Below are 27,466 nucleotides of genomic sequence, written 5' to 3'. Positions count from 1 at the left end.
GCATTCCATAGTCTAGTGACTGCCGTTGGGTCGGACTTTCCGCCTTTGCGTCGTGCTGCAGTCGGTTCACCGAGCACTCGTCGGCATCTTCTCCAGCCAACAACCTACAGACCCAATACGCGCACGTCTTTTGATGATTCCTTGCTTAGCATCCGCGGCCGAGCTCTTCGCACAGGGCGTTGCGACGCTCCTCTTTGGAAAGTTTCTTGATTTCACCTTGCTTTTCCTTTTCGGCCTTCATGGATTCGGCTAGTCCCTTGGGTGCCGCCGCTTGTTTTTGGAGTTCCGCTTTGCGGCGCAAACGATCCTTCATGGCAGCTTCCTACCAGTGATTGACAAATCAACCGAAACCGCATACACAGACACACAAACAAATAAAACGTGAGAAGACGGTCGTTGTCAATGCAAACAAAAGTGGACACAGCCAAAAGTTTGGCTTGGTGTATGTGTTGCACGATTGGGATAGAAGTCACTTTTACACTGCCTTGTTCAGGCAGCCGGGAAAAAAGGCCTCAGCAAACCGTGCATTTGATCTTCCCCTGCAACAATTACTTGTTGGTAGCCCTCGGACTCATCATGAGGAAAGGATGGTACGTTGGCAGAGTCGAGCGAGGGGATGGTGATGTAGGCACGTCTAGAGAGAGAGATATACATAGATGCACTATATGTACAGATACCGTGACGAAATGGCCAAGCCTTGTAGCACACGCGCGGGAACGACGTGCTTCCAAATAAGACCAACGTATGCACGCACGAAATTACCAAGGTACTTACATCCATTGCGGCTTGTTCCTTCTCGGTGGGCATGGCCAAGTCGTCCATGGTTTCCGCCACGGCTGGGAGTACGTTGTTGCCCAAGGTTGCCACCGCACCAACACCTAGCGTAACCGCGGCAGTGACAAAGCCCCGCCGAGTGCGACTGCCGGACTCGGCATCGACCGTAGCTGCCAACGCGGAAGGATTCCGCGATGGACAGACAGTACACGGCCTTACCACAAAGCCTGCAACTGCGGAAACAGTCAGCACCAAGAGTATCAGCTTCAGTACTAGCTTCATCTTACGACTGGAAAGGTTTTGGAAGAATGAGTGGGAACAACGGAAACGCTCTCTCTTTTATGCTAGCGAACCGCTAATGTAACATGATAAGGAGAAGTAACTGAAAGTACGCAACCAGAGATCCATCGGAGCTGGCTTCGTGCGTTGCTCTCGTACCAAGACTGACTGTTCGGGTACATATAAATCACGAATTAGTCAGTCCCGTCAAAAGCACCTCCTCATAACCCAGAAATCCGAAAGCCAAGAAATATGGTAGCCGAGCATCCAGAAAATGTTTTTTCCTTGTTATTCTTCCGTTGCCGACAGTCCGCGATCTCTGCCCCGTATTCCCATCAATAACGGTAGTGCAAGGCAGCACTTCATCATCATGGAAGGAATGGACGGTTCTACTAGCCATGCGGTAGTATCGCACGAACCCGCCGCGCCGATCTTGTCCAAGTCTTGGGCCGTACAGACCGCGCACGTCCCGACTTTTACCGGAGGCAAGATTCGGCATTCTTCCGGAACAACATTTACCGCCGTCACCGCCATCATCAATGATACTCGCTCGTCGACGGATCACGATCAGGGTCTGTCGGAGCCAGCCTTGCAGGCCAATGGAGCCTTTTTGTTGTTGCCGGTTGGTGGCGACGTGGCCATCGTCGACGCTCAACTGGGAGTCAAACGGGGGACGGTGCGGGGACAATCCGACGACGCCATCTGGGCGCAAGATGATGAGCTCGACGAAGATCAGGACGGAATCGACGCGGATGCGATCACAGCTTACGCTCTGGCGCACAACGATCAGACCATCGTGACCTGCTCGCACAGTAGTCTGCTCAGGCAGTATGCGCTCCTCCCGACCAGAACAACTCCACAACACGCCAAACCGGCACAACTGATCAAAACATGGGGTAAATCCGGACACACCTTGCCCGTTACGGAACTTGCATTTCATCGCTCTAACGTATTCTGTGCTACCGGATCGGTCGACGGCAGTGCCCGCGTTTGGGATGTGCGCGGAGGATTTTGCACTCACGTCTTCCGACCAATGGCCGCACGCGAAGGCGCGGCGGGTGGGGGAGGAAGCGGAACATTGTCCGTCACATGTCTGTCCTGGCTGCCGGACGTAACGCATTTAGTACTCGCAGTTGGACGGGACGACGGGAGTATTTCTCTATACGATTTGCGCGACACGGAACAACAGCAGGTTGTGGTGTTGCGTGATCATCTGTCGTCCGTCACCAGTGTTGAATGGAACGCAAAGTTGGACATTTTAGTAACGACTGGACGCGACGCCGTCGTCAATCTGTGGCGCATCGGCGAGAGCCCCAAGGTGGACACGAAGAAGAAGTCCAAGAAGTGGCAAAATGCTGGAACCGTCTCCCTAACTTATCGACGGATTCACACCCTGCCCGTTTACGAACAAGTCGAAGGGATGGTTGTACTTCCACCAACGGAAAGCCGACGAGATCTAGTCTTGGCGACGGCTGGAAGTAAAGGTCAGATTCGCCTCTGGCAAGCCAAAGAGGACGAAGAATCCGGCAAAATGGCACTCGTCTTGCTAGCGGAGCAGCCTGTATCCGAGTCGTTTGGGGAAGCCCGTGGTGGGTACATGAATTTGCAATACATTCCATTGGCCAAACCAATGGGCAAAACGAAACCGAGCCAAGGCCATGAGTTTGTTCAGGAGCAACTCGTCGTGGCTGACGCCGAAAACAATATCTCTTTCCTGTCACTGTCCGAAGCTTACCTTTTGCAAACTGATCGCACGATTGTTGGACATAACGACGATATTCTCGACCTCAAGGCAATTCCACCCCCTGTCGGCCACGACGTAGTTCACGTCGTAGTCGCAACCAATAGTGCCCAAGTTCGACTCTTTGATCTCCGAAATTTTTCATGCCAAGTGCTGGATCGCCATACGGCCACCGTACTTTGCGTCGACGTAAGTCCGTGCGGACGATACGTCGCAACTTGCGGCAAGGACAAGACGATGCGGTTATGGTCACTGGCATCGCAAAGTAGTGTGGCCGTGGCAACAGGTCATACCGAAGCCATTGGGTCGACCGCATTATCTCGCAAGCAAGGTCGATACGACGTCCGGGGCAAGGCGGCCACGAACGGTGGTGGTTCGTTCGTAGTGACGGTCAGCATGGACCGTACACTGAAACGATGGAATCTACCCGGTGTGGCAGACTTGGAAAGACTTGGCGAGGATAGAGAAGAGACTCCACTTAAGGCTTTCGTGAGTGTTCGAGCTCACGAAAAAGATATCAATATTGTATCTGTGGCTCCCAATGATTCGCTCGTTGCAACGGGATCGCAGGATAAGACTGTCAAACTCTGGAAATCCAATGATTTATCACTACAAGCAACGTTGAAAGGACATCGGCGAGGTGTTTGGGACTGCCAGTTCTCTCCTCATGACAGAATATTAGCTACGGGAAGCGGTGATCGCTCAATCAAGGTCTGGTCCTTAAGTGATTACAGCTGTGTTCGAACTTTCCAAGGCCACTTGGCGAGTGTGTTAAGAGTCAGATTTTTGAACGGAGGCCTTCAAATGGTGTCATCCGGTGCTGATGGGCTCGTGAAACTCTGGACAATTCGAACGAACGAGTGTGAAGCGACGATGGATGGGCACAATGACAAGGTCTGGGCGCTCGATTTGGCGGCGAATGGAACGAAAATGATTTCGGGTGGTGCGGATTCTAGGATTGTCGTGTGGGAAGATACAACTAAGGCTGACGAAGACGCTAGACAAGCTGAGGAGGAAGAAGCTATTGTCTTAGACCAATCGCTCGCAAATCATATAAGGCACAAGGAATACACCCAGGCGCTCGAAATTGCTCTACAGAGAGACAAACCTCACCAAGCTCTAAAAATTCTGGCATCTATCGTTGAAAGCGAGGCGCAAAAGGGGAGACCAGGCTTTGAGTCTCTCCAACGGCATGTAAAGGGATGGGCGACGGAGCGTCTTGTTCAAGTCCTTCGATATTGTCGTGAGTGGAATACTCGTGCACGAAACTCCCACATTGCATTGCTAGTCGTCCGTGCCATAGTTTCCTCGATTCCTGCTCACAAGTTAGCGGCAACTGACGGCGTGCCAGAAATTTTGGCGGGTATTGTTCCGTACGCTGAGCGTCATTTTGATCGTTTAGACAAACTTTATGCTGGCTCGTACCTACTCGATTTTGCCCTCTTCGCCATGGGAAGACTTGATGAAGTCGACGGAGGAGAAGCATTTGCAACTTGGGAATCGTCTAGCAAACTTGTTCTGCCCCCGAAATACACTGACGGGCGTGTACAGATTGGTGGGAGGGCGATTGTGGGCATGGCAGATCGAAATACAGATGTCGACAACGACATGGAGGAGGTTGCGACTGTGGGTGACAGTGATTCTTCCAGCGATGAGGACGAAGACAATGAAGAAAATGCGCGAAACACGACCATAGTGTTGGAAAGCTGAGAGTTGTTAGCACTACCTCAACCAACGACGAGAGCAAAAATGAACATATGAGAGTTAGTCAAGCTGCCCTTAGCTTAATAAGTATAATCGTAATTGATCTTGCGTTTGCCCTCTTCTTTGGGGGGTAGAAAGCGACAGTTTATCGAATGGGCACTGACAGAGTTCGAGATCTATGATCGCTTCTGTGAATAGGTCTTAGAGAAGCAGGCAGTGCGCATATTTGTACAGTCTTAGTTTGCTGCTTCAAGGGTGCTGGACTATTGGACATCAAAAGTAGGTGGGACTCACTGTCAGTTCCTTCCCATTCGCCTCGCATTCCTCTCCTCGAGCGATGGGCAGATTCTTTCATTAACGAAGCTTTCTCAGAAAATGCCACAGACGATGTGCACTCATGCATTGACAGCTTCAAACGGTAGTCGGCGACCGCTGCAACCAGCCGAGGGCGAAGACCTTCGATTGACATTCTAGGCGGAATTTTTGTAACCAACGTAGCTAAATCCGCGCCAGACAGAGCCGCTGCTTCGAGCAAGGAGCCAAAGAGTGCCCCATCGTTTCTGTTTTTTAATTGATAGCCAGCATCCGGTGTTTTGCCAAGACAGAAGTCAATCAAAATCTCCCACAAGAAATAATTGTGGTCAGCATTGCGCTGAGCATAAGCCACCGCTAGCATCAACGACTTAGCGCCTCGAAGAAGCAAGTCGAGAATCAAGCTAGCTTCAGCCTCGGTGCCACCACCGAAATGTTCAAGAATGAAGGCCAATTCCAATGCGAAAGTACTCGAATTGCCAGCGCCGCCTTTCCGTTCGATCTCCAACAGCTTTCCAACTTCCATAGCACTCACGCCACCTAAGCTCAGGATGCTCTAATCAAGACAGCAACAAAGAACGGTCAGAAAATAAAGCAGCTTTCTTGGACTCGTGAAATCATTCAATTCCTACCCTTAAAAACGCCAGAAAAGGAGTCGTTGTCTCAATTGCTCGGTATGCTTCTGTGCTCTCGAGCAGGGCTGCGGAGTCTCTGTTGGCTCCTGCAAACTTTATGTACAACGAAACAGCTTTTCTGTGAAGGTTGACAATATTTCGAGGCGGGTTTGCTGTATTTGGAAAGTTTACGTAGAGCTCTGGTCTGCTTACGAATACGAGGTGCAAATACCAGTAAAGCAGCTTTTGATTTGCCTCCAGCTGCTCGGCAACAAGGTCGAGCGGTAAGGTACCACGGCGTTCCCCATTTGTCTTATCTGACTGTGAATGTGGCGTATACACTTGAGACAACGAATGGGGAGTATTCTCTCCTTGAGGGGCAACACAATGTTCAATGAGAAAATCACCCAGTCTCTCGAGACCAACAAGTCGAACCAAAGCAAACAAAGGAGAAGTAGACAAAGCCTCTCTCAAAAACTTTGGATCGAGAAGACACTGATGCAGATGATATTTTTCAATCACCAACAGAACAAATACGTGATTGTTTGTCGCTTTGCTTTTGGAGGCCTTCTTCGACGAGGAGAAGGCTGACAGAGCACTTCTTTCCACATCTTCCAACGTTAGATGCGAATTGGTCACCCCAATCTCCAACAATGCTCTTAGAGCATCATCAAATCGGCCTTTCATCATATCGAGCTTGGCCACAGCATCAAGCGCAATACTTGAAACCTTGTCTGTCATACCTATTGTGCCAGCCATATCTGAAACTTTTATATCGACAGACTCGGACCGCTGAGCGTCGCCAGACCGCAAATATGACAGCATTTCATCGACCGAATACAGAGAGTCTGATACTTCCCCAGAACCGCTAATTTCATTCAAAGCCTCGACCGACGGCTGTTCAGCGGATCGAAAAGTAGGCAGTAAGTAAGAAGCTGCTGTCTGTTCTCTTCTCCCACGCAGACCTTTCTCGACAGCGCGGAGCATTGTCGATGTCGAAGGTGATGAGTTGTAATCGCGTTGGTATCTATACAAATCAACGTGCACACGGAGAATGTTTGTCGTTCCCCAGCACAGAAGTGCGCACAGAAAATGATTTTCAGCTTCACCGGCGAGTCGTTCTCTCGCTGATGTACAACTACGGCTAATCGTCTCGTGCGCGTGACGAAACATCGTTTTCAATATCCTAGTGTAAAATTCATTGGAAAGTTTGGGGTCTGACAAGTAGCAGGTGATCATAAGATGCTAGGACGGAGGCCATAAGACAAACAACCTTAGACCAGCATCCAACTTACCTCGCACTGGGATAGCCTCACGAATTGCAAACAGACCACCAGGGATCTTTTCTAGATGGGCAGTCCATCGCTCCCATAGCTGGACGTTCCCACCGAAAAGAACGGGCATAGCAACTGCTGCCAACTTCATTCTCCGAAGAGACAGGCGGGTAGGAGCCATATTTTTCTCTTCATCATTGACAAACGAAGACATCAAACCCTGCTCCCGAGGTAATCGAAGAACAGCAGCAAAGTATTCGTCAACAAGGTCCTCAATCTCGTATTTTTGAAGTCGACGAATGTATTTCAAGCCTGTCCGAAGAGCGAGTCCTGCCTTTCTCATTAACAATGCGCTTGAGATCGCATCATCGACGTCTCGCATCCGCACCGACACAACGTCCGATCCCGCCGTAACTATCATTACTGGAGGTGAAACTGAAGCAAGCAGCTGTTCTGTTTCTTCCATTTTGGAGAGTGGCTCTATTACACAACCGTAATCATCGCTATCAACGCTAGTTGCGTCATGGGCAACATCGTCGATGACCAAATGTTTCTCACGTCCTTGCGTACCGACTGTGGACTTATAGTTAGTGGCTTCCTCGAATTCAATCATGCTGAGATTCCACCTTAAATGAGAATCCCGAAAGATTTTTCGCGGGATTTCCGGTGCGCTAAATAGCGACGGATTGATTTGCTGGTCAATGCCCACATCGCCTGGTTCGTCATTCTGAAACTCAAAAGTGTTTTCCATTCGGGGAACCGCAAAGCTAGATAGTAAGCAATACGGTGCCGCCGATTCAGCTGGTTTCGCTCGTCGGTATCCGTTTTTAGATGATTTGCGCATTAATGGAAGCAAATCCGAGTATACCACAACTCCGTCTGTGCGTGAAATGATCTGAAGTTCAATTTCATTACGAGCATTGGCTTGGGTGGTCTCGGAAACAACATCAAAATCTTGAGGCGGTACTAGCCCCAAAACGACCACATGTTCGGCATCCAGCGGCGCAACGCCACACGCCACACACTCCAACGCCCACGCCATAGTGCATTCAACCGTTCGCCGAATGACAACTGCTGGGGCCCCACTCATAGTATTAATATTGGTATTGCCATCCGAAGCCGTGCTATTGGCGGATACAGGTGATGTCACTTTGCTTTCCCGCACCAACAAGGTCAAGAGACAATCGCCCCATGCAACAAGCAGTCGTCGCGAAGTTTCCCACACTATTGTGGGTTGTAAATCGCACAAGGTTGGATACAACGTCGGTCTAGCTCCGGCCGGCCGATCTACGTGGGCAATCCGGCTCCACGATTCCGCATCCAGTAAACGGACGCCGGAATTGTCGGCCCAAGCTACTACGTTTGCCCGCCAAGTCAAAGCCTGCACGGGTCCATCGGTCCCTTGATATAAGACGGAATCACTACGACGTTGGAAAACGAATCCACGTTTAGTCAATACGAGACGTCCATCGGTAAAGCCAACTAGGAGACCTTTTTCGCGGCGGCGTTTGTACGACGGGTCTAATGCGAGCTGGGTCGGCACGCCAAACGACTTGGGATAGCTCACGCGGTGGGCCTGAATAGAAGCGACGGTTAACGTGGGAACACTTCCTAGAATGCTTGGAGCTTCGGACGTGTTTCTGGCTTCATCTGTTTCCGTTAACGTCGAGATTGCGGCGGGAGTCGCATTGCTGCTGGACGGTACTTCCTCCTGTCCAGGCGGACATGAGAGTACGAAACATGTTGGAAGATGTTTCGCGTGTGGCTGGCGTAGCTGTGGCAGTTGATATGGTGGGAGGGATCACGCTGGACTGCATTTGAATTTGATATCGAATTTCCCATACGGCACACATCCCAACCGCATCAATGGCAGAAAGGACAGTGCCAGTCGAATCCCAACTGAGTGCCACTACCGCATCTCTTTTTTTATGGCTTCCAGTACCAGACATAATGTTTGTTGAAGATGCAGTGATTTCGTGAAGGTACAGCTGGTCGTGGCCCGCGACGGTGGTCCCATTCTGGCTGTCCACAATATAGACACTGCCGTCTTGAAATCCGAGGGCGGTCAAATAAATCGGTTGAGCTTGCCACAAGTCTGCAGAAACTGGAACATTGCGGGACTCGTTGGGACTACTGGAACTCTCAGTTCGGGGGAGCGTTTCGTTGGAAACATCTGGGACTGCCAAGGTCGTCTCCGACGACAAGATCACTTTTCCCATTGCCGAACACGTGCAGTCGGTCGCGAGCGGAGCAACGGTGCTCATTTGGTCTTCGGACTGTGGCACCGACTGTCGGGGCAGTTGCTCGAGCAAGCGCGTATAATACATTAATGGCAAGGAATCCTCTGGGTCCATAAGTGAATCTTCATCTTCGACGTCGCCCTCCATATCATCCAGCATTAACAGTTCTGGCGGCGTTGGTGAGTGTAAACTTGCGTTGTCTCCGTCGTCTTGTTCGTCCTCAGTAACGTCATCCGCTACAATTTTTTCCGACGGAGCCTTTAGACTATCAAGAGACTGTTCATGGAGGGAATCTCCAGCAGCACCCTTTGTGCTCGTCGAAAAAGACTCTTCCCGAGTAGCAGGATCAGTCGTTTCTGAAACTTGGTGCTTGGGGAGTTCTGAATTTTTCGCGCTTTGCACCATGAGTGCGAGATATTCTTTCTCGCCCGTGCTTGTATCGGATCAGACAAAATCTTCGACTCTTCCGCTAGAGCTACAGAGACAAACTTGGTCGTTCACAGTCAATCAGAGCAAGCAAATCGACACTGGACGCCTGTGAATGGTTGCAATGTTTCGAATGCCTTCTCATGGTAGAGGACGAACCCGGCCCTAACGCACTGATCTCCATCGCTTCGCTGCTCGTCCGCGGTCCGGCAGGAAATCACTGCCAACCCGATTTTACCATCACTTTCCAAGATGCGAACAACCTCGCGATGGAAGCTCTCCTTCAGCTGCCTTTGATATGATCCTATCTTATCCACCATACCCGCAACATCACTTTCCTTGATTGACTCTATTAATAGCATGAGAGCTGTTGCGTCTAAGAGGTTCCTGCTCGCACAAGTACCGAGAAGTGCTCATCGTGCTTTGTCTGCGACGACCTATGCCGGCAATCGGCTCCTCGCTGGCCGATCTCAACTTAATCCGTACACTCCACTGGAGCTGCAACGAAAAGCCTTCAGTACCACAGGAAACACTACGACACACGCTTCTAATCGATCCAAACAAGAAACTATGGAAAGCGTGCACCAAGAAATGAAAGGCGTCCTTCAGCCCCAGAAATCTGCATCTCCCCCAGTCGCAGGAAGCGGCGTTACCGCCCAAATCTTTGAAAATCCCAAGCGCAAAGCCCAATACAACCAAGCACTATGGAATGCGGCTGGATCCTTTTTACTTGTCATTTTTGCCGCACAATCGCTCAAATCGGGCACGCAGCGGCGTAAGGCCGAACAACTTGCCGACGGATACTGCACGGTGGTTGAAAAGAAACGTATCCTTTTCCAATCGCTACTTCAGGAGGACACTTGGAAACCTTTGGCAGCAAGAATAGCTGCAAACTTGAATCAAGTCAATGATAGTACTGCGACTACAGCACAAGGGATTGCCGGCCTGTTTGCCACAAGAAAATCCCCTACAAAAACTCAGGACAATCTACAACAATCGGAAGAACGGATTCTGGCCATGATTCTTCATGAAATGCATGTACTAGTACAAGAGGCTGCTCTTTCTGACACCGAAAAGGACGCCCTTGCGGTAGCGGGGCTCCAAAACAAAGCCGACTTTCTCGCCAAGTCGACCGACGATGACAACACTGAACAACTGTTGCGAGATTTGCAAGTGTTTGATAAAGAAGAAGGCAAAGTCGTCAAGAGGCGAGTATTTAGCATTTGAAACGATGCGGAAGTCTGAACACCGGCCATTGACGTTTCGTCAATTTATTGGTATAACCTGTCGAATATCGGAAGAAGCAATAAAGCCGATCGGACGGGGAATAAGCTCCGAGCTTGGTATTGTACACGTAAATGTACAGCACACTTAGACCCTATACGAATCGTTTTCCATAGCCTCAAAGCTGATCTCCATTTCCTCGTCGTTTTTCTTTATCGTTCTGGCCGATTTGAAAATATGTGCATCGACGATCCTTTTGCAGAGGCTGGTCTTGCTAGTGTTCGTCCACTTATGCTGACGCTGTCGCAAGTTCAAAATTCCTTGTGCTTTCAGTGTTGCATGTTCTTGGTTCCTACAATTCGTCATTCCGTCCGGAAAGTGCTCGTAGGACGAACAAACTGAATGTTGTCTGATATTGATACCCATAGCCGCAGTCTCCATTTGTGCAGTGCTTTCAGCATTCACCGTCAAGTGCTGTTTGATATGCATCTTCTTGATACTACGAGATATGGAATCCATGGAGCCACTCCAACACGTCCGAAGCGCGGAGATTTCTGGCCCAGGTTCCATTGCTTCTCTAGCTTCTTCCGCAGAACGCAGCCGCATCCTGCAGTCACAATATAACTCTTGGTCGCGACTCTCATTGCGGGTAACCGATGGGTAGTTGGTGTAGCCAGGGGGTTTATCGTGAGGGAAATAATACATGGACGTATCGTCATTATAGATTCTAGACGAAGGTTTTTCATCGAGGACAGAAGCGTCGAAATATCCACTCTGCAACGCGATACTTCGACTCATTTCTTCGTCGCTTTCAACGAAGCCGAAACAGGACTTTCGCGGCATCTTTTCCTTTCCTATGACGGACATGCAATCTACGTCGTTGAGGTTTTATTGACTCTTTGTCCAAACATTTCCCTCACAACAGTCACCAAATATAGGCAATGCTCAAATCCAATTTCTACGCACTGTCAAGAGCCTCGTTTGTCATGCTATTGGGTCGCTCATTCCCAATGATTCCCTAAGTAACTTTATCAGCTGGAATTGAAATCCGTTGGACATAAATATATCTATACGCATCATTATGTCGCAAAATTCAAAGTTTCTCTTTTCATTGGACAAAGTAAATGCGAATGACCATGACACGTGATCCGGAATCGCAACAAAGGAAGTTGAAGACACAATCGAAACTACTCGCGATGATAGATGACCAGGCAAGTAGCCGTGAGAACCTTTATCGAATGCACGCATTTATCGAAACGAAAACTTGGTACCTCACGTCCAATCGAATCGAAGCCTGACATCCATCGCCACAAGTCAACTACAACCAATTCGAGATTGACCTCGACTTTAGCCTGTTCGCTCTTTCCCCAACTTTATTGCGGTGTCTCCAACATCCTTCTCCTAAACCGAACGCATCTGCCAAGATTTGCCCAGCATTGGGATCAGTAATGTTAAACTCCACGAGGGCGTGCGACGGATGGAGTTGCACAAATCGTTTGATGGAGTCCGTGTGCTCAATGTAGATTCGAGCTAAAAAGGCTCTGGCCCCGTTCTTTCCCGGTCGCTCTAGTGAAGAATTGAATAATCGATATTCATTGACCACTCTACCTCTCATATGAAACCAGTCAAACACAGAGTTGGCCCAGACAATAGGATCCCGCAGTGGTAGTATGTAGGTAGCATTCGGTGCAGATCGGTGCAAGATCGGCAGATGAAAGTGCTGCGGCAAAAAATGTTTGAAAAGCTCGTTGCGTCCTTCAACAGTACGCTGGTCCCATTCGTCGATAGTCCCATTTTCTAGTAGCAAGCCTCGTATTTTGTCGCCGCGGTCAAAAGTTGGTCTCTCCCCATCTATTTGAGCGTACACGTCATAGTCGCCGCACCCTTCCAAAACATTCTCCTTCCTTGCTGCAATGTTTTTCAGTATGCAATGGGCCATCGAATTGGATGAGCAAGGTGGATGGTCGTGGGTGTCACCACAGCAACAATAGTGCTGAGTTCGTAATCCAGAACACGAGAAGAAATCCCACACGGAGGTAGTTCCACTTTTCGGATATCCAACGACAATAATTGGTGTTGGTAGTTTGAGTACCAATGTTGCGTTTCTTTGTGCTGGTGTTCTGGAATTTATACGATCGGTAGTGCCTGGAATGACTGTATCGATGTCTCCCACCAAAGGAAGCACAGCGCGGAATACAAAAGTCCACAAAGTCAGAAGGATAAAAAGAACGAAGACTGGAGAAGCGCGAACAGACCATAGACATCTGGATAACCGAGGGAGCAGCATCAGTACGAATGATGAGCCGTAAACTCAACACGGAACTAGCGAACGCATAATTTACACAGAGGGCAGGGCGTGCGGGCAGAATCCAATATCGTCGACGTTCGCTTTGGAATCCGAAGGAAACAGTGGAATAAGTGGTAACGCAAGCACAAATGCTTGCTGCAATGTATCTTCCAAGACGCAATTTGCTTTTACTCCTTCGCGAGGGAAGTTGTTTTCTGGACTCGTGTCCGTTTGTGTCTCTAGAGTATGCTGCGGTCTGTCTACGTTTCCGAGGATGCCCATTTTGGTGAGTCGGCAAAAGTCTCTCTCTACCAGTAATTAGAAACCTATTTTTCGAGATGCACGAGTCGCGACAAATCTATTCGCAGCTCGATAACATCTCATTGGATGACCTGAGGATAAAATGCTTGAAAGTGTCAACTGCCCGTGCTTCCGTACGTCAGTGGGATTACTTCCGAGAAGCATTCTTTTGCAGCTTGGATAAACTGGAACATTGGACTTTTTGCTGACAGGAATACTTTCTTGTTTCTGTGTCGTTCCTGTATCTATTTCAATTGCTTCATGTCTTCAGAAGCACTCAAACCATCATTGACACCGAATTGATGGTGACTCGTAGATAATAAATTCTCGAAAGCAGCTGCGGAAGAAACTTCGTCATAACCGCTTTCACGAGTCGTGAGCTACTCTGTGTCACCGCGTGGTAATGAAGGATTGTACCAATTCCTGACCAAACGAGGTTGCGGCAAACCAAACACACCCCCAGCCATTTGTGTGCAAATTTTATTCTTCTCGTTTTCGTTCACCATGCGATTTCCAGCCGCTTCAGTGGCAGTGGATAGCACCCCACAGCTTCGACTGTTACAAATGAAAGATTCCCACGAGACTTATTCGACTGTGCAACTCGTCCACTCGCCTCTGCCCGAGAAAGGTCCAAATTCTGTGCTGGTCGATGTCCCCCAACAAATTTCACGTAGAAAGCCTACTGCAGAACAGGTACGTGTTCCATCCGACCCCGGCAACGCTATGATGGAGTTCTAAACTCACAGGATATTCAATTTCGTCGCACACTACGTATGCATGTATATGTACTCCTATTGCTCACGGATACGAACTTCTTGTGCAGTCGTTCGTTTCAGGATCGGACTCCAGCCGGTCGTCTACGAAGTCTAGTTCCGGGTCTAGACCAGTCATGACAACTACTGCCGATCCTAATATTGTTACAGCTGCTTCTACAGAATCAGTCTCCTCGTCGCCAAAATGGCTGCCAAAGAAGGCAGACACCGACGACCGGGTACAAAGAAGGTAAGCATTTCGTTCGCATATCGGGTTCGTGAAATCGTCCATCAGGAAGAGAGCTGTTGGTCATTCCGGACGCTTTGCACCATCGTGTGTGACACTCGTTTGTCGTGATCTGCAAGCTCCGTGTCGTTGGTGCAGCTGTTGGTTGCCGACATGGCAGGCATTGCTAGTCTGCTGTGACATTGGAACCTTCTGGCAATGATGTCACTGTCGTATGGTTCGGTTCAATTATGGAATACGGCACTGTCTCTCTCTTTGTATCAACAAGCCAATCAAATCGCTTGATTTCAGCGCGTCATGTGTTTCCGCGTTTGCATTGGTTCGATGTTCTCTTGCCAGCCGCCAGTTGGTGTTTTCTTCCTTTCTCGTTGCGTTTTGACACGCAGTCCATGCTCAACTAGAAAAAAGGCTTCGGCTCACCAGCAGCAAGTTGAAGGCTGGCCGAAGTCGCCTCTCTTCTTGCTCGTTGCTTTGCAAATCGCGGTGTTCCGCACCTGCCATTCCAACAGAACCAACGCCTCTCACGTACTGTGTGTTTTCTTCCTTTCTGCTTCGTCGCCATGACCAATCGAAATTATCGCACTACCCTGGCTAGTCGCGAACGCAATCGCATCCACGCTCGAAAGACCCGCCAACGCAAAAAGGAACAAATGCAGAGCTTGGAGGGTCGAGCTACGGATCTCAAGCATGAGCAAATTCGTTTAAAACAGATCATTAACGAAAAGAACACGGCGAACATTCTGGTGGGGCTCTTTTCAAAAGGACAATCACAGTCTCCGAACGAAGACCCGCGTGTGGAAGCGCTGATGTACCGCTCTGTCGAAGAAATACCCGACCCCTCCAAGATTCCCGAACTGCCGGCGCTCATTCTCCCTGGTCAGCATGCTTCCAAGAAAATCAAGGTCGCAGTGCCAGTGGTAGCGGCTAGCCCCCAATCGATGTCCGACGGTGGCGGCGAAGAGGTTGCTTCTACATCCGATGTGTCTGGTGATGAACAGCAAGTGCCGGATGACGGTATTGACTACGATCTCTTGGGCAAGGACAGATCCAAGTGTACTCCGGAAGAACTCGATCAAATTCGACGGGAACGGAACCGAATGCACGCCAAACGCACCAGGGATCGCAAGCGGATCTTTACGGAAGAAATGGCCGAAATGTGTCGGATTCTCGAAGAGGAAAACCATCTGCTGAGGGTGCATTTGGGGGGACTGGATTCCGATTTCAAGTCGGAGTCTACCACTACTTCGACACACGTCGTGGATAGAATTGACTCGGTCCTATCGACCCCAACTTTAGCATCGTGTGCTCCTCCTCAAGATATGGTCAGCGTGAGCTTGAGTCCGAGCCAACTTCCAAGCAAGCCATCCACAAAGGAAGTCGCCTTCAATCAGCTCCAGACCCTGCTGGATGTTGCTGGTTCGTTTGAAAGACAACAGCGTGAAGCAGAAAGAAAGGTTCCACAGATGTGCAGTATTTCGGCGGCCTCCGATACAAGTACCTCTGATAGCAGCCATCATCACCGGCAGCGTAGATGTCACAAAGGCGACAGCGATCGGCCTGTCAAACGCCAGCGTTATCAAGTACCGCGATCCATTACTACCACGACTTCTCTTGCAGCCCCTGTGGGTTGGTGAGATGAACGCACCCTTATGTCATCCGTACATCAGCCAATTCATGCTGCAGTCTGTCCAAAGGTATCGCAACACATCCTTTTGTCAGCCGCGCATCATTTCATGCTGCAGTCTGAGCAAATGCACCACAACTTGTCCATTCTGTTATTATCTTCCGTCCCCAATGTTTTCGGGTTTTGTGTTTCTCGCACCACTGCGAATCATTCTACATGCACGTCCATCACTTTTAGCATCTTGTGCTCCCTTCGCCTCACATTCAATTCGTACCCCACATCCCTCATAGACATTTTCCCCTCTCTACCACCCTACAATACAATAACCATAACACTAACACACGACTCATTTCCGAAAAGTATTGGCTCGCTAAAATCATTCGTAGGTTATTAGGTCCCGTCTTTATTCTCAAAAATGGAGGCTTACTAAACCTCACCCGTTTGTACAAGCAAAGGTTCTCTCAACGTAGAGGTACTATCGTTCGAACCATGGTTACTGTTGGGATCACCGTCCCGGTGCAAAAGGTCGTCGTCACAGCTTCCGGGAAGCTCGTAGATACGGTAAAGCACGAGACCGCACAAAATGATGGCCAAGCCCAAGATATCCGAAACGTGCAAGGTTGTCGTTTGTGGCATGAATGGTAACGAAAAGGCCAGGTTTCCAACTAACATCCCGAGAGTTTCAAATTGAAGTGTGAGAGAGTTGCTTGCTCGTATTTAAAGACGAGTAGCGTGAGAGGTCAGCAGCTACTGTCACTTACTCGGTACCATGACGGTTAGGGCCAAGAACAGTAGTGCGGTAGACCCGTACTTGAGAATGTACATCGTGAAGAATGTGAAGGTAAGGTTGGCGATCAACGCCAGATTAACGAAAAACGCTGCGTTGTTCGAGCATGCATCATCCACGTGGCATCCCGTTTCGATCGTGCCGTGACCATCGTAACAGCGAAAACCATCCCATAGATTTCGCGGCACATCCCAGGGTGCAATGGATGGAGAAGACACCATCCCAGCAGGCACAGACACAACAATAGAAAAGAGGAGCTGGAACACCGCAATCCATCCATTCATGAAAATGGGGTCCAGTACTTTGGCCTCCTGTGTCATATTGTTATCGCTCGGCGACAGTGCAATTTGTTTATAAATTGTCGACAGGGCCATGGGAATGCAGGAAGCAATTATGACCAAACTCCACCCTACCGTGAGAAACTCTTCCTCGCGCTCGGCTTCAGCCGAAGGCAACCACTGACAGAGAGCGTCGATCTGCGTATGGCTACCATTTATATAAAATGCGGTTTTCCAAACGTCCCGTACATCGCTACGACGGTGTGATAAGCAAGTTTCCTGTGTCAGCTCCACCTTACAAATAGTACAATCATGATCAACATCGACGGCTTCACAATAAAAGTCGGGAGCGTGACGGTGTCTCAAAACTGGTTCCAGCACAATTGCGATACCCGCTAACACAATCGCTGCACCAAGGTACTGCCAACGGTGAAAACGTTCTTGGAGGACGTAGCGGGACAGGACCATACTAATCGGAATTGCAGCCTGGGGTAAGAGTACCAATAGAGGTCCTGGTAAATAGACGGAAGCGAATATTTGCATGCTATACGCGAAGCAATCCAGCGCTCCCATTATTACAAACGGTTTCTTAGACATCTTGGTGTGTTCCAAGGGTATAGCATCACGGAACCAACCAAAACGTGATACAGGTAAAATGTAAGCAAAACAAATGGGAATGTACATGATGTTTATCCAGAGGTTGAGAAAAATGGGATAGTTAAACCTGCGTGTGTTCAAGGCAACAGACAATGGGATAAGCCGATGCTCGCCGAGAAGAAAATCTAGGCCTTTCCAGTTGGAACAAGACCACTGTTATCTACCTACGACTTACATTGGAATCGCTTGAAGTTTGGTCATTACGACGTTTGCAGAACCCGAAATGACCAAGCAGATGAAGCTGAGTATGAGCTTCCAATCGCTCGTTTGCCCACATCCGTAAGAATCTTTGTCGCGATTTAATGCGGTTGCGAGCGGCGGCACCGGCGTCAGCGGCGATGTAACAACACTGCTCGCACCAACTAGAACTTCATATTCCAAGCCATCATGTACGGGATGTGTGGGCAAATCGTGTTCCAACGCTGGTGAAATCCCCTCAGATACAGTGTTATCTTCCCAAAGAGCACGCCCAGATGTTGGATGAGTGGACCCCAGTGTTTCTCCCAGCTGAACGTGAAGGTTTCCTCTAGGCTCCTCCATGGTGACCCAGGAAAGGTTGAAGTTGCAGTGATATTCCTAGTTCGAACTTTGCGGGAACAGCATCGGCTCCAACATTTCGTCCATTGTTGATTGCGATGAGAACTTTTCGATTCAGGATTCACAGTCAGTCAGAATGTCACCAAATTCTTTTACTATCACAAGTTGGTAGCTGAACTACGATTGTCAGTTGCGGGGCGGGGCTACTTCTTTCCTGATTCAAATTTTTTGGCAAGCACGTGGGTTGCTCCCCCGTACACCAGTATAGACGACGCGAAAAGTTTTGTGGCTTCGCACTTTGCATTCGAGACCTTGTTTAGGACTATTGAGAAGGCATCGACAAAGGCATGAGTCAGGAGACATATGCCCCAAAGAAAAATTCTTTGTATGTTTATATTGGATGTTCTATCGGAGAACATGATATAGTATACTGAGACGCCAGTAGCTTAGGAACCTTAGGGGACAATTTTGCGCGGTAAAAATACACGCCGTTTTCGCCTTCCTTTTTTTGCGGAGGCGAAACACCCACTGGCGTCGTTCCAACTTTCATAAATTCGATGTATGCACGCTATTCTGTTCGTGCTGTTCTTTGAATGTCCATCATGAGCTTTGATGCTGTTGCTACGCATAAGGCCATAATCTTTGATTGGGATGACACCATCTGCCCGTCTAGCTTTGTGGATCGATATAAAATAGAGCGAATGGAGAAGCTGCCGAGAAATGTAAGTTGTCAATCGATTGCACACGCGTTGCGTGCTGGACTGGAGTGGCCAGGCTGCACGAGCTTAATACGGAAACTTAGGGTGATACAGCTAGAAAGTGCAATCTTAGCGAGAGCTCGAACAAAGTCTATTGCGGTGCAACAACGCTGCGTGTAAATCACTTTAACTGTATTGAGTGAACACGGAGGATTCCACACTCACACATTTGTTTATCTGTTTTCGTGGCGACGAACCCTTCAGTTCCAAAGACTATTCGAAGAAATTACTCGCCTTACGGAACGAGTGCTACGTGAAGCTTCCAAATACGGAGAGGTAAGCAAAAATCGACCCTACCGCTTGTCTTTCGTCTACGGCGCTATACCTTGGATGTCTTTCACGGCAATCTCCATTGTCACGCGTCTTTTTTGGATTTCAAAACGACCGGATTACCGTTTGAAAACGGTTAAGTGGCTTTCGCATGCGTTTTGTTTGCGCGCGCTATTTCGGTCAATTAGAGAATCCAATCCGCTAAATGCTGTGAACGATCAAAGCCTAATTTTTCGCGTTAAGTTGTTCGGTTCGCAACGGTCGCGCTTGCCGGTCGATCAAATTTTTTGTCTTGCCGATATTCAAAATGTCATTCTAAATATTTTCTCACCATGTGTTTGTTCATTTCCCGCCACGATTTTCACTAGGTAATTCTAATCACTAATTCCGATGAAGGATGGGTGAAATACTCATGCGAACGATATCTTCCGCGACTGCTCCCAGTCCTGGAAGGCTACCGTATCGTTTCGGCGCGTACCTTGTACGAGCGTTTTTATCCGGGCCAGCCCTTGTGTTGGAAAGCAGCGGCCTTTGCGCACGAAGTCAATGAGCTCTACGAGTCGATGAGCGCATCCGACGACTCTGCTATGAATGGAAGTATGGAATCGACCGACGTTTCCTCCACGGACTCGGAAGAAGAAAAGCCAAGTATGGATGAAGAGGAGAAAAAATGCATAAATACGAATCTTTCCTTTTTGGGTGAAAGGGAAATCATTTCGTTCGGGGACTCGATGGAAGAACGAACAGCTGTCCGTATTGTTGCTGAGCAATTAGGGGCGACACCCAAGAGTGTCATGTTTATTCAGCTACCAACGCCGGTACAGATCCTAGGACAGCTGCAGATGGTAGCAGCGCATATGAAATTCGTATGCGAGCATAAATCAAGTCTGGATCTCGAGATCACTACTGAACAAGCGCAACGCTGTGCTGACGCCCATTTGCGTAGGTATAAACTGGGAAGCTATCGCCAGTTGCAGTATTTACCACGAAGCGGCACTGATGAAGCGATTGTTCCGGGGGAAACCACACTCGAACCGAACGTTGTGGCAAGTTAATAATTCCGACAGCTTGTGACAGCTCGCTACGGACCACCATCGTACGGTCATCCTCACCACTGAGACACATAAATTTATACAGGGGAATGTAACTTTTTTCAATATCACTTTATGAACGAGTTGTGTTTGCTCAACAAACTGCGGTATTGAATATATGTATCATTGATGGTCAAGCGACACTTTCATCCCCATCGGATGTGTCTGAACTTTCAGATGTAGTACCGTCACTGGAATCGTCAACAGTCGAACTTTTCTCACTGCTGGTCGTCTCGTGTCGTATCCGTCGCGGCAGAGCTTTTAAAACCAGCGGATGTTGGCCATCGTTATTTTGTTGCAGCCACGTTTCCAAGGTTGTTTCGGAATCTTCCCGTTGACGTTCCAATACTCCCGACAACACGAGCAACTTGTCGATGAAGCGTTGGAACATAGGATGGTCGTCCTTTGCCTGTTGCAAAGCGCGCTCTTGGGCCGTGTGCAAGTCTCGATCCAATGTATTCGATGAATTTACAATTCTAGTGATCAAAGCACGAAGACCGGAATCTTGCAGTTCCTGCCGGAGCCAGAGAGAGCTTTGCATAGCATGAGTCATGGTACTGTCGATCTTCCAACCTTCGTCGAGATCGTCCTCGTCCTTACGTCGTTGTGATGCAGATGATGCTGTAGCCGAGAGCAACGGCATTGGCACATTGTCGTTCGTCAAGTATTTGCTCGTTACACCCGTGGTTGCTAAAGTTTTACTGTTCGGTGTCTCGATGATGGTTGCTTTCGTTGCTTCACACAGACCATCTTTGTGTCTGCGACAACACAAAATTGAGCAATACGTTGCGCGACATTTGGGACACTTGTACTTGGGATGATCGACTTGTCGACAAACTGAACAGCTCGGTGCATCAATAGACGAGTCCAACGGCTTCCTCTTGTTTTCACCGCGATCCTTTTGGTTGCTCTTGTTGTTAGAGGCTCCTCTCCGACGCGATCGTGCGTTGTGCCGCTGCTGTGTCCGATGCGGATACCGTTGTTTATTCTCAGTGGAGAAAGGCTCACCGTTCTCGTCCGGACGAGGGTGTTTGCGAGAAGTAGCGTTTTCCACTCGAATGACTTTAATCACTGGAACCACCTTAGGTATTTGTTCCATCGTGATTGCAATAGCCATAGAAGGAGACTTGGTTTGGGCTTTTACTCTGTCAATGGAATTTTGACATGAATGGGAAATAAGCGGTCTTCGTCTTGGGAGTATCGAACGGTATCGAGATTCTGAGTTCCCTATTCCAAGAGGGCAAGTTGATTTTTTTCGGTGTGTTTCTTCGGTGTTGGTACCCTATATCAAACTAGGGTTTGACCCGCCCGACTCCGAATCAAGCCTTCCACCGCCTTCGTCGCAAATCCTATCCGACGCATGTACACACAGTGTACTCGCAGTCTAACTTGCTACTCTGCCAACGTCGAAACTCTTGGACCATGGCAACCGCTGCCGTTGTAAACCCGGTACCCTTTTCAGATCCAGTAAGTGTACCCAGGCTTTTATCTTCCCGAAGCTCCGTTTGCAGCCTCGATGGGAGCACCTGTCCAAATTAGGCGAAAAAGTAACGGAATTCGATTTCACAGTCCCATCCCCTTTTTGGACCCTTTCGTGTCGGCGGTCAAAATTACCACTCGCACGACATCCTTTCCTTGCCAGTCCTTGGTTTTCCTTGTTACTGACAATTTCTTGTTTTCGCTCAGGACTCGTCGAAAATGGATATGGAACAACAGAAGCAGGAACTTGATTTCTATCAGGAAGTCAAGGGCCTTGAAAAGCAGCTCGAATTCGTCTCTCTGCAAGAAGAGTACCTGAAGGACGAAATGCGTCACCTGCAGCGAGAACTTTTACGGGCAAAGGAAGAGGTTCGCCGCATTCAATCGGTTCCTCTCGTGATTGGACAATTTAACGAAATGATCGACGCCAAGTACGGCATTGTTTCCAGTACAGCTGGTTCCAATTACTACGTCCGCATCCTTAGTACCCTGGATCGAGAGCTCTTGAAGCCTAACACGTCTATTGCATTACACCGTCACTCTCATTCTGTGGTTGACATTTTGCCGCCGGAGTCTGATTCGACGGTTAAACTCATGTCTGAGAAGCCTGACGTGACTTACAAAGATATTGGTGGGATGGATATACAGAAACAGGAAGTTCGCGAAGCGATCGAACTTCCTCTCCTCCAACATCACCTATACCAGCAAATCGGAATTGATCCTCCCCGGGGTGTCCTTTTGTATGGGCCTCCCGGTACAGGAAAAACCATGATGGCAAAGGCGGTGGCCAACGCTACCAAGGCGACCTTTATTTCCATGGTTGGGTCCGAGTTCGTGCAAAAATACCTAGGTGAAGGTCCCCGTATGGTGCGTGACGTCTTCCGTTTGGCGCGGGAAAATTCCCCTTGTATTGTCTTTATTGATGAGATCGATGCCATTGCGACCAAGCGGTTTGATGCTCAGACTGGGGCCGATAGGGAAGTCCAGCGTATTCTCCTAGAACTGTTAAACCAAATGGACGGTTTCGATCAAACGACCAACATCAAGGTCATTATGGCAACCAATCGTGCGGACACGCTAGATCCTGCGTTGCTACGTCCGGGACGGTTGGACCGTAAGATTGAGTTCCCCAATCCCGATCGACGACAAAAACGCATGGTCTTTCAAGCCGCTACAACCAAAATGAACTTATCGGACGAGCTGGACTTGGAAGACTACGTGAACCGGAGCGAAAAGGTTTCGGCGGCCGACATCTCGTCGATATGCGCCGAAGCTGGGTTGCAAGCCGTGCGTGAAAATCGGTACGTCGTATTGCCAAAGGACTTTGACGCGGCCTACAAGAAAGCTGTCAGCAATCGTGAAAAGGAGCACAATTTTTATACTATGTAACGATCAGGGACAACACTCAAATGAATTCACTATAGTAGTACGGTCTCAAAAGTAGGTGAGGTATAACGCCAACAATTGGCGAGTCTGCTCCTTTTACAATCAGCCAATTGCCCCACATCCACATTCAAGAGCGAAACCCAGTACTTCTAACAGAACAGGAATTCTTGCGCACAAAAGACTGAAATCAGATAAAAAGAATGTAGTGAGAGGACGGAACGATCACATTCAATATTGCAGACGTATCACTTTTGTGCTGGCCGGGATATTGGTTTGTGCCCATCAAGTCCCGAGGGGATCCGGTGGACTCGTTCTTCAGTGGGTCAGATGAGTCTTCCTCCTTTCTTTCGCATTGTGAAGTACAAATGGTGCTGGAAGAGACCTCAGTTAGATGATAGGTCCTGACTTGAATAACCGATTCCGCATATCTTCTTGCACTTTAAAAAGTTTAATAAAACTTTTCCTCGCCAAAATTTCTTTCCCTTTGCCTACCTATCTTACTTTGTTCACTACTGTCGTGATTGGAATCAATTATCGCGAAAGATGGGGTCTTAAAAAGAAGTATAAGGAACTACGCTGCTGAGTTCTACAAACCGCTGTATCAAATAAGCTATTGAAGAATTTTATAGCCTTCCAGACTTTCTCCAAGCAGTTTTTAAAGGTTTCCTTTTATAGCCCGGTCATGAATGATGACTCGATGCAAGTATTTACATTAATTTTTAGTAAGATCGATTAATTGTAAGATTTTGTTCAAAGAAGATATGCAATTTTGCTAATAAAATATTTTGACCGGCCGTAGAATTCCTTTTCAAAAACGAAAAATCGTCTTCTCTAGGATCACAATCTCACTGTCAATTCGCGTGAGGCTGAAAGAATCTTGTTTGCACGATGAAGTGGGAATCCGATCATGTTAACGACACTCATACCGATGGTGATCTAGCTAGTGAAAATGGCTCAGTCTGCAGCGCTACGGACGAGAAAGTGCTTGCTCACAAAGAAACGAAAGCAGTGAATATATTACGCGCAGTCACATTCTTTGTTCTTTTGTTGGCGACTGCGACTGTTTCGCTGTTGGTCTTTTTTTATGGTCGCGACAAGGAAAATGACGAATTTTTGAAACAATTCGGCTACAACGCGGGAAAAGTAGTCGATTCCTTCCAGGTGAACGCAGAGAAGCGGTTGTCCGCGCTCGAAGGATTCGCCACTATGATCACATCTCACGCACTTTTCGCAAACGAAACGTTTCCGATGGTGACGTTGCCAGACTTTGAGCGAAAAGCGTCCTACACTCTGCAGCTTGCACAAGTTATTTCGATTCTCATTTTTCCAATCGTCAGCCGAGAAAATCGCGCCACTTGGGAAAGATACTCAGTAGAAAATCAACGCTGGCTTGAAGAAGGTCTTGCTCTGCAAAAAATCGTTAAGGATGGAGATGAAGAAGAGGCATTGATGCAGTTGGAGGAGCAAGTGGTAGCCGGAAACTTGGATGTCGACCCCTTCGCTCACTTGAATATCCCACCATTCATTTTCAAAGTCGAGGAAGGTGGCACAGCAGCTGCTTACGAGACGGGTCCAGGGCCTTATGCACCAGTCTGGCAATTGGCGCCGGCAATTCCTGCAGCATTTTTCGTAAATTTTAACGGCCTTTCCCATCCTAGCCGAAAATTAGAGATCAACACCGTTCTTCGAACCGAAAAGAGGCTGGTGAGCGCAGCAGCCGATTTCTCCAATGACAATGATCCAAATTCAGCTGGTAGAAAGGCAGTGCTAAATCTCTTTCTGAATCGATGGAAAAGTGGTGGCAATGATTACGATGAAGGGCCCGTCAGCGACATAATCATTCCAGTATTTACTAGTTTTGGAGAGAACAAGACAGTTGGCGCTCTGCTGAATTCTTATATCTATTGGCAGGTTTACCTCACTGACATTTTAACGGATGAAGCTGAAGGTATTGTCTGCGTACTGGAAAACAGTTGCTCACAGAGCTTCACTTATCGCATTGATGGAAAAGATGCAACATACATCGGACAAGGTGACTTGCATGACCCCAGTTACAATGGAATGATGGTTGAGACCGGATTCGGTGCCGTGGTCGGAAACAACAACGTTGATTTCAGTATTCACGAACATTGTTACTACAATCTTCGAGTTTACCCATCCAAGGAGACTGAAGACAAATACATCACGTTTCAGCCCATCATGTTCGCTTTGATTTTGGTGGCAGTTTTTGTGTTCACATCCTTTGTTTTCGTCACATACGATTGTCTTGTCCAGCACCGCAACAGCGTTGTTAACACATCAGCAATACAATCCAGCTCTGTGGTTTCTTCTCTATTTCCTGAACAAGTCCGCAACAGGTTGCACAAAGTATACAAAAGCGAAAAGTCCAAACAGCACAACCATACTGACATCTTTAAAAGCATTACCAGCGACGGAAAGTCGAGAGACGATTTCGAGGCAGCTGACTTAAATGAGTTCGACGATTCGACTCCTATTGCCGATTTGTACCCAAATTGCACCGTTCTGTTTGCTGACATTGCAGGCTTTACTGCGTGGAGCTCCGAACGAGCGCCTACCGAGGTCTTTAAGCTCCTCGAGACACTGTATGGAGCCTTTGATAAAATTGCGAAGAAATACAAGGTATTCAAGGTAGAGACAATTGGTGACTGCTACGTCGCCGTGACTGGCCTACCCACCCACGCCACAGGATGCCCACGCCGTTGCAATGTGCCGATTTTCCAGTTCGTGCAATACTAAGATGAACCAAATGATGCATATCCTCGTTGAGAAGCTGGGTCCGGATACAGCAAATCTGTCCATGAGATTTGGACTGCATAGTGGCCCGGTCACGGCTGGGGTACTTCGAGGTGAAAAGGCACGATTCCAGCTTTTTGGAGACACGGTAAACACGGCTGCCCGAATGGAAAGCACTGGGCAAAAGGGGCGGATCCACATATCGAAAGCTACCGCTGCGCTCATTCAGAAGGCTGGTAAGGGTAGCTGGATGAAGATTCGCGAGGAACTTGTAGAGGCCAAGGGCAAGGGAATGATGCAAACGTACTGGGTCGAGCCGCCGGACTTTGGTACGACGTCTACAGGAATTTCTAGTAATCATGATGTCGAGGACGCCTCAGAGAGCCAGCATCTACGTTTTACTGCAAATGAGTTCAAAAACAGCAAAATCGATGCAATGAGATTCAAAGAGCTTATGGATAGCTTGAGGTACGCGGAATCAGCAACTACCGGCGATTTGAATGCAGCTCTTCCACAAGCAAATACTTCGTCGGAGAAAGATTGATGTACAATGAAAGGAGATGCGCTTTGATGACCACACTTTCCTCGTACTTCCTAGAAACAGTGCCTGATTGCGATCCCGGATTGTGCTGGCTTTCTTAGGATTTTGTTACTATCGTATACATAATGAATGACGAATGTAATCGTAAAGACTAGTAATGATAACACAAGTACGAACTATTTACACGCATCTTCATGATGTTATCGAGAGCTATGTTTATTTTGGTTCGAGAGTCTTCCCAAACGCCTGAATATTGCGCGTGACTGACCAAAGCGGCTCTAAAATGTATCGTTGTCAGCTAACTCGGAGAAACACATTTTAAGCCCTGTTGGTTTATAAAGTGTAAGAACAATTCTTTCTGTGGCAAACACTAGAGACACGTTCCAGCTGGATTCGTTTAACTTTGTGGACGCGCACCCTTAGAACAGCCGAGGAAAGAAAAGAACGTTGACTGCGATGTTACGAAAGCCAACAATATCAAGTTCTTAGCTTAAAAGCTGAGCAAGTGCTCGCCTTTTAAAGTTTAGCGGAATGAACGTAAACTTCAGAGATACTGAATGCTCCTGCTGACAGGGAAAGCCTCCATCAAATGAAGGCTCTGCAGTATGCTCAGAAATTTCTTAACTTTTTGAATGCATGGAGCAGATGAACAAGCTATAACCCCGATGACCTTAGGAACAGCTTCTGTCGTGGGGTTTTGTCGCCTTTATATGGACATTTCAAATGTATTTTCTACAATTCCGTAAGTGGGCACGAGTACTGGTAGAACCTAAAGTGTGCAATCTGATGAATATCTGCGGACCAAATGAAAAATTATTGTGCAATGTGGATTCCGAGTAGGTATTCCCTACTTTCAGCATTGCGTTTGCGTCTATTACTTCGTTCAGTATGATACACTTCTAATCGAACTTTAAACTGGATATGAATGCAATGGTATCATCATCCAAATCCCGCTTAAGTATCTCTAGCGACGCTGATTCTGATGGGGAGGACCATCTCCGAGCAATACCCCGTAGCTCTGGAGGCACATATGCGGTTATCGATTCCGTAGGAGACCCTGTGGAAGCGTGTCGGGGTGGAGGTCGCCGAGCTGTAGGTGACAATGGAGTGTCGTGCGAGAAACGTGGTCG

The 27,466-nt window shown here is 48.3% G+C and overlaps 12 protein-coding genes across 12 annotated transcripts; 6 read left to right on the top strand and 6 right to left on the bottom strand.

Annotated features, from left to right (window-relative positions):
- Positions 1 to 145: 145 nt before the first annotated feature.
- On the bottom strand, positions 146 to 1,056 carry PHATRDRAFT_34994 (predicted protein; the record flags this gene model as incomplete). Its single annotated transcript, XM_002179265.1, has 4 exons — positions 146 to 322; positions 553 to 634; positions 678 to 724; positions 775 to 1,056. 4 exons carry the CDS (start codon positions 1,054 to 1,056, stop codon positions 146 to 148), a joined length of 588 nt encoding a protein of 195 aa, XP_002179301.1.
- Positions 1,057 to 1,798: 742 nt separating this feature from the next.
- PHATRDRAFT_11703 (predicted protein) lies at positions 1,799 to 4,258 on the top strand (the record flags this gene model as incomplete). Its single annotated transcript, XM_002179479.1, has 1 exon — positions 1,799 to 4,258. A coding segment is annotated over one exon (2,460 nt), but the record flags the coding sequence as incomplete, so codon positions are not given.
- Positions 4,259 to 4,553: 295 nt separating this feature from the next.
- On the bottom strand, positions 4,554 to 9,461 carry PHATRDRAFT_45316 (predicted protein). Its single transcript, XM_002179264.1, has 5 exons — positions 8,404 to 9,461; positions 6,720 to 8,348; positions 5,443 to 6,641; positions 4,793 to 5,366; positions 4,554 to 4,761 (listed from the first exon to the last, which is right to left on the bottom strand). The coding sequence occupies exons 1-5, from the start codon at positions 9,341 to 9,343 to the stop codon at positions 4,748 to 4,750; spliced, it is 4,356 nt and encodes a 1,451-aa protein (XP_002179300.1). The 5' UTR covers positions 9,344 to 9,461; the 3' UTR covers positions 4,554 to 4,747.
- A 263-nt stretch (positions 9,462 to 9,724) lies between these two features.
- On the top strand, positions 9,725 to 10,591 carry PHATRDRAFT_34991 (predicted protein; the record flags this gene model as incomplete). Its single annotated transcript, XM_002179478.1, has 1 exon — positions 9,725 to 10,591. One exon carries the CDS (start codon positions 9,725 to 9,727, stop codon positions 10,589 to 10,591), a length of 867 nt encoding a protein of 288 aa, XP_002179514.1.
- A 144-nt stretch (positions 10,592 to 10,735) lies between these two features.
- On the bottom strand, positions 10,736 to 11,431 carry PHATRDRAFT_34990 (predicted protein; the record flags this gene model as incomplete). Its single annotated transcript, XM_002179263.1, has 1 exon — positions 10,736 to 11,431. One exon carries the CDS (start codon positions 11,429 to 11,431, stop codon positions 10,736 to 10,738), a length of 696 nt encoding a protein of 231 aa, XP_002179299.1.
- Positions 11,432 to 11,573: 142 nt separating this feature from the next.
- On the bottom strand, positions 11,574 to 13,099 carry PHATRDRAFT_45315 (predicted protein). Its single transcript, XM_002179262.1, has one exon. The coding sequence runs from the start codon at positions 12,873 to 12,875 to the stop codon at positions 11,907 to 11,909; it is 969 nt and encodes a 322-aa protein (XP_002179298.1). The 5' UTR covers positions 12,876 to 13,099; the 3' UTR covers positions 11,574 to 11,906.
- A 559-nt stretch (positions 13,100 to 13,658) lies between these two features.
- Positions 13,659 to 16,157, top strand: PHATRDRAFT_45314 (predicted protein). Its single transcript, XM_002179477.1, has 3 exons — positions 13,659 to 13,868; positions 13,999 to 14,177; positions 14,770 to 16,157. Exons 1-3 carry the CDS (start codon positions 13,680 to 13,682, stop codon positions 15,806 to 15,808), a joined length of 1,407 nt encoding a protein of 468 aa, XP_002179513.1. The 5' UTR covers positions 13,659 to 13,679; the 3' UTR covers positions 15,809 to 16,157.
- An 11-nt stretch (positions 16,158 to 16,168) lies between these two features.
- PHATRDRAFT_45312 (predicted protein) lies at positions 16,169 to 18,122 on the bottom strand. The gene is made up of 3 exons (XM_002179261.1): positions 17,696 to 18,122; positions 16,560 to 17,587; positions 16,169 to 16,463 (listed from the first exon to the last, which is right to left on the bottom strand). Exons 1-3 carry the CDS (start codon positions 18,058 to 18,060, stop codon positions 16,225 to 16,227), a joined length of 1,632 nt encoding a protein of 543 aa, XP_002179297.1. The 5' UTR covers positions 18,061 to 18,122; the 3' UTR covers positions 16,169 to 16,224.
- A 537-nt stretch (positions 18,123 to 18,659) lies between these two features.
- Positions 18,660 to 20,140, top strand: PHATRDRAFT_34985 (predicted protein; the record flags this gene model as incomplete). The annotated part of the gene is made up of 3 exons (XM_002179476.1): positions 18,660 to 18,779; positions 19,020 to 19,091; positions 19,454 to 20,140. 3 exons carry the CDS (start codon positions 18,660 to 18,662, stop codon positions 20,138 to 20,140), a joined length of 879 nt encoding a protein of 292 aa, XP_002179512.1.
- A 169-nt stretch (positions 20,141 to 20,309) lies between these two features.
- PHATRDRAFT_34984 (predicted protein) lies at positions 20,310 to 21,293 on the bottom strand (the record flags this gene model as incomplete). Its single annotated transcript, XM_002179260.1, has 1 exon — positions 20,310 to 21,293. One exon carries the CDS (start codon positions 21,291 to 21,293, stop codon positions 20,310 to 20,312), a length of 984 nt encoding a protein of 327 aa, XP_002179296.1.
- Positions 21,294 to 21,874: 581 nt separating this feature from the next.
- Positions 21,875 to 23,044, top strand: PHATRDRAFT_11735 (predicted protein; the record flags this gene model as incomplete). Its single annotated transcript, XM_002179475.1, has 1 exon — positions 21,875 to 23,044. One exon carries the CDS (start codon positions 21,875 to 21,877, stop codon positions 23,042 to 23,044), a length of 1,170 nt encoding a protein of 389 aa, XP_002179511.1.
- An 885-nt stretch (positions 23,045 to 23,929) lies between these two features.
- PHATRDRAFT_45310 (predicted protein) lies at positions 23,930 to 26,339 on the top strand (the record flags this gene model as incomplete). The annotated part of the gene is made up of 2 exons (XM_002179474.1): positions 23,930 to 25,681; positions 25,749 to 26,339. 2 exons carry the CDS (start codon positions 23,930 to 23,932, stop codon positions 26,337 to 26,339), a joined length of 2,343 nt encoding a protein of 780 aa, XP_002179510.1.
- Positions 26,340 to 27,466: the final 1,127 nt, after the last annotated feature.

The sequence above is a fragment of the Phaeodactylum tricornutum genome, chromosome 6 (genome assembly GCF_000150955.2).
Source record: "Phaeodactylum tricornutum CCAP 1055/1 chromosome 6, whole genome shotgun sequence".
NCBI lineage: Eukaryota > Bacillariophyta > Bacillariophyceae > Surirellales > Neidiaceae > Phaeodactylum > Phaeodactylum tricornutum.
Note: the sequence above shows the minus strand (reverse complement) of the source record. Positions and strands in the feature narration are given on the sequence as shown.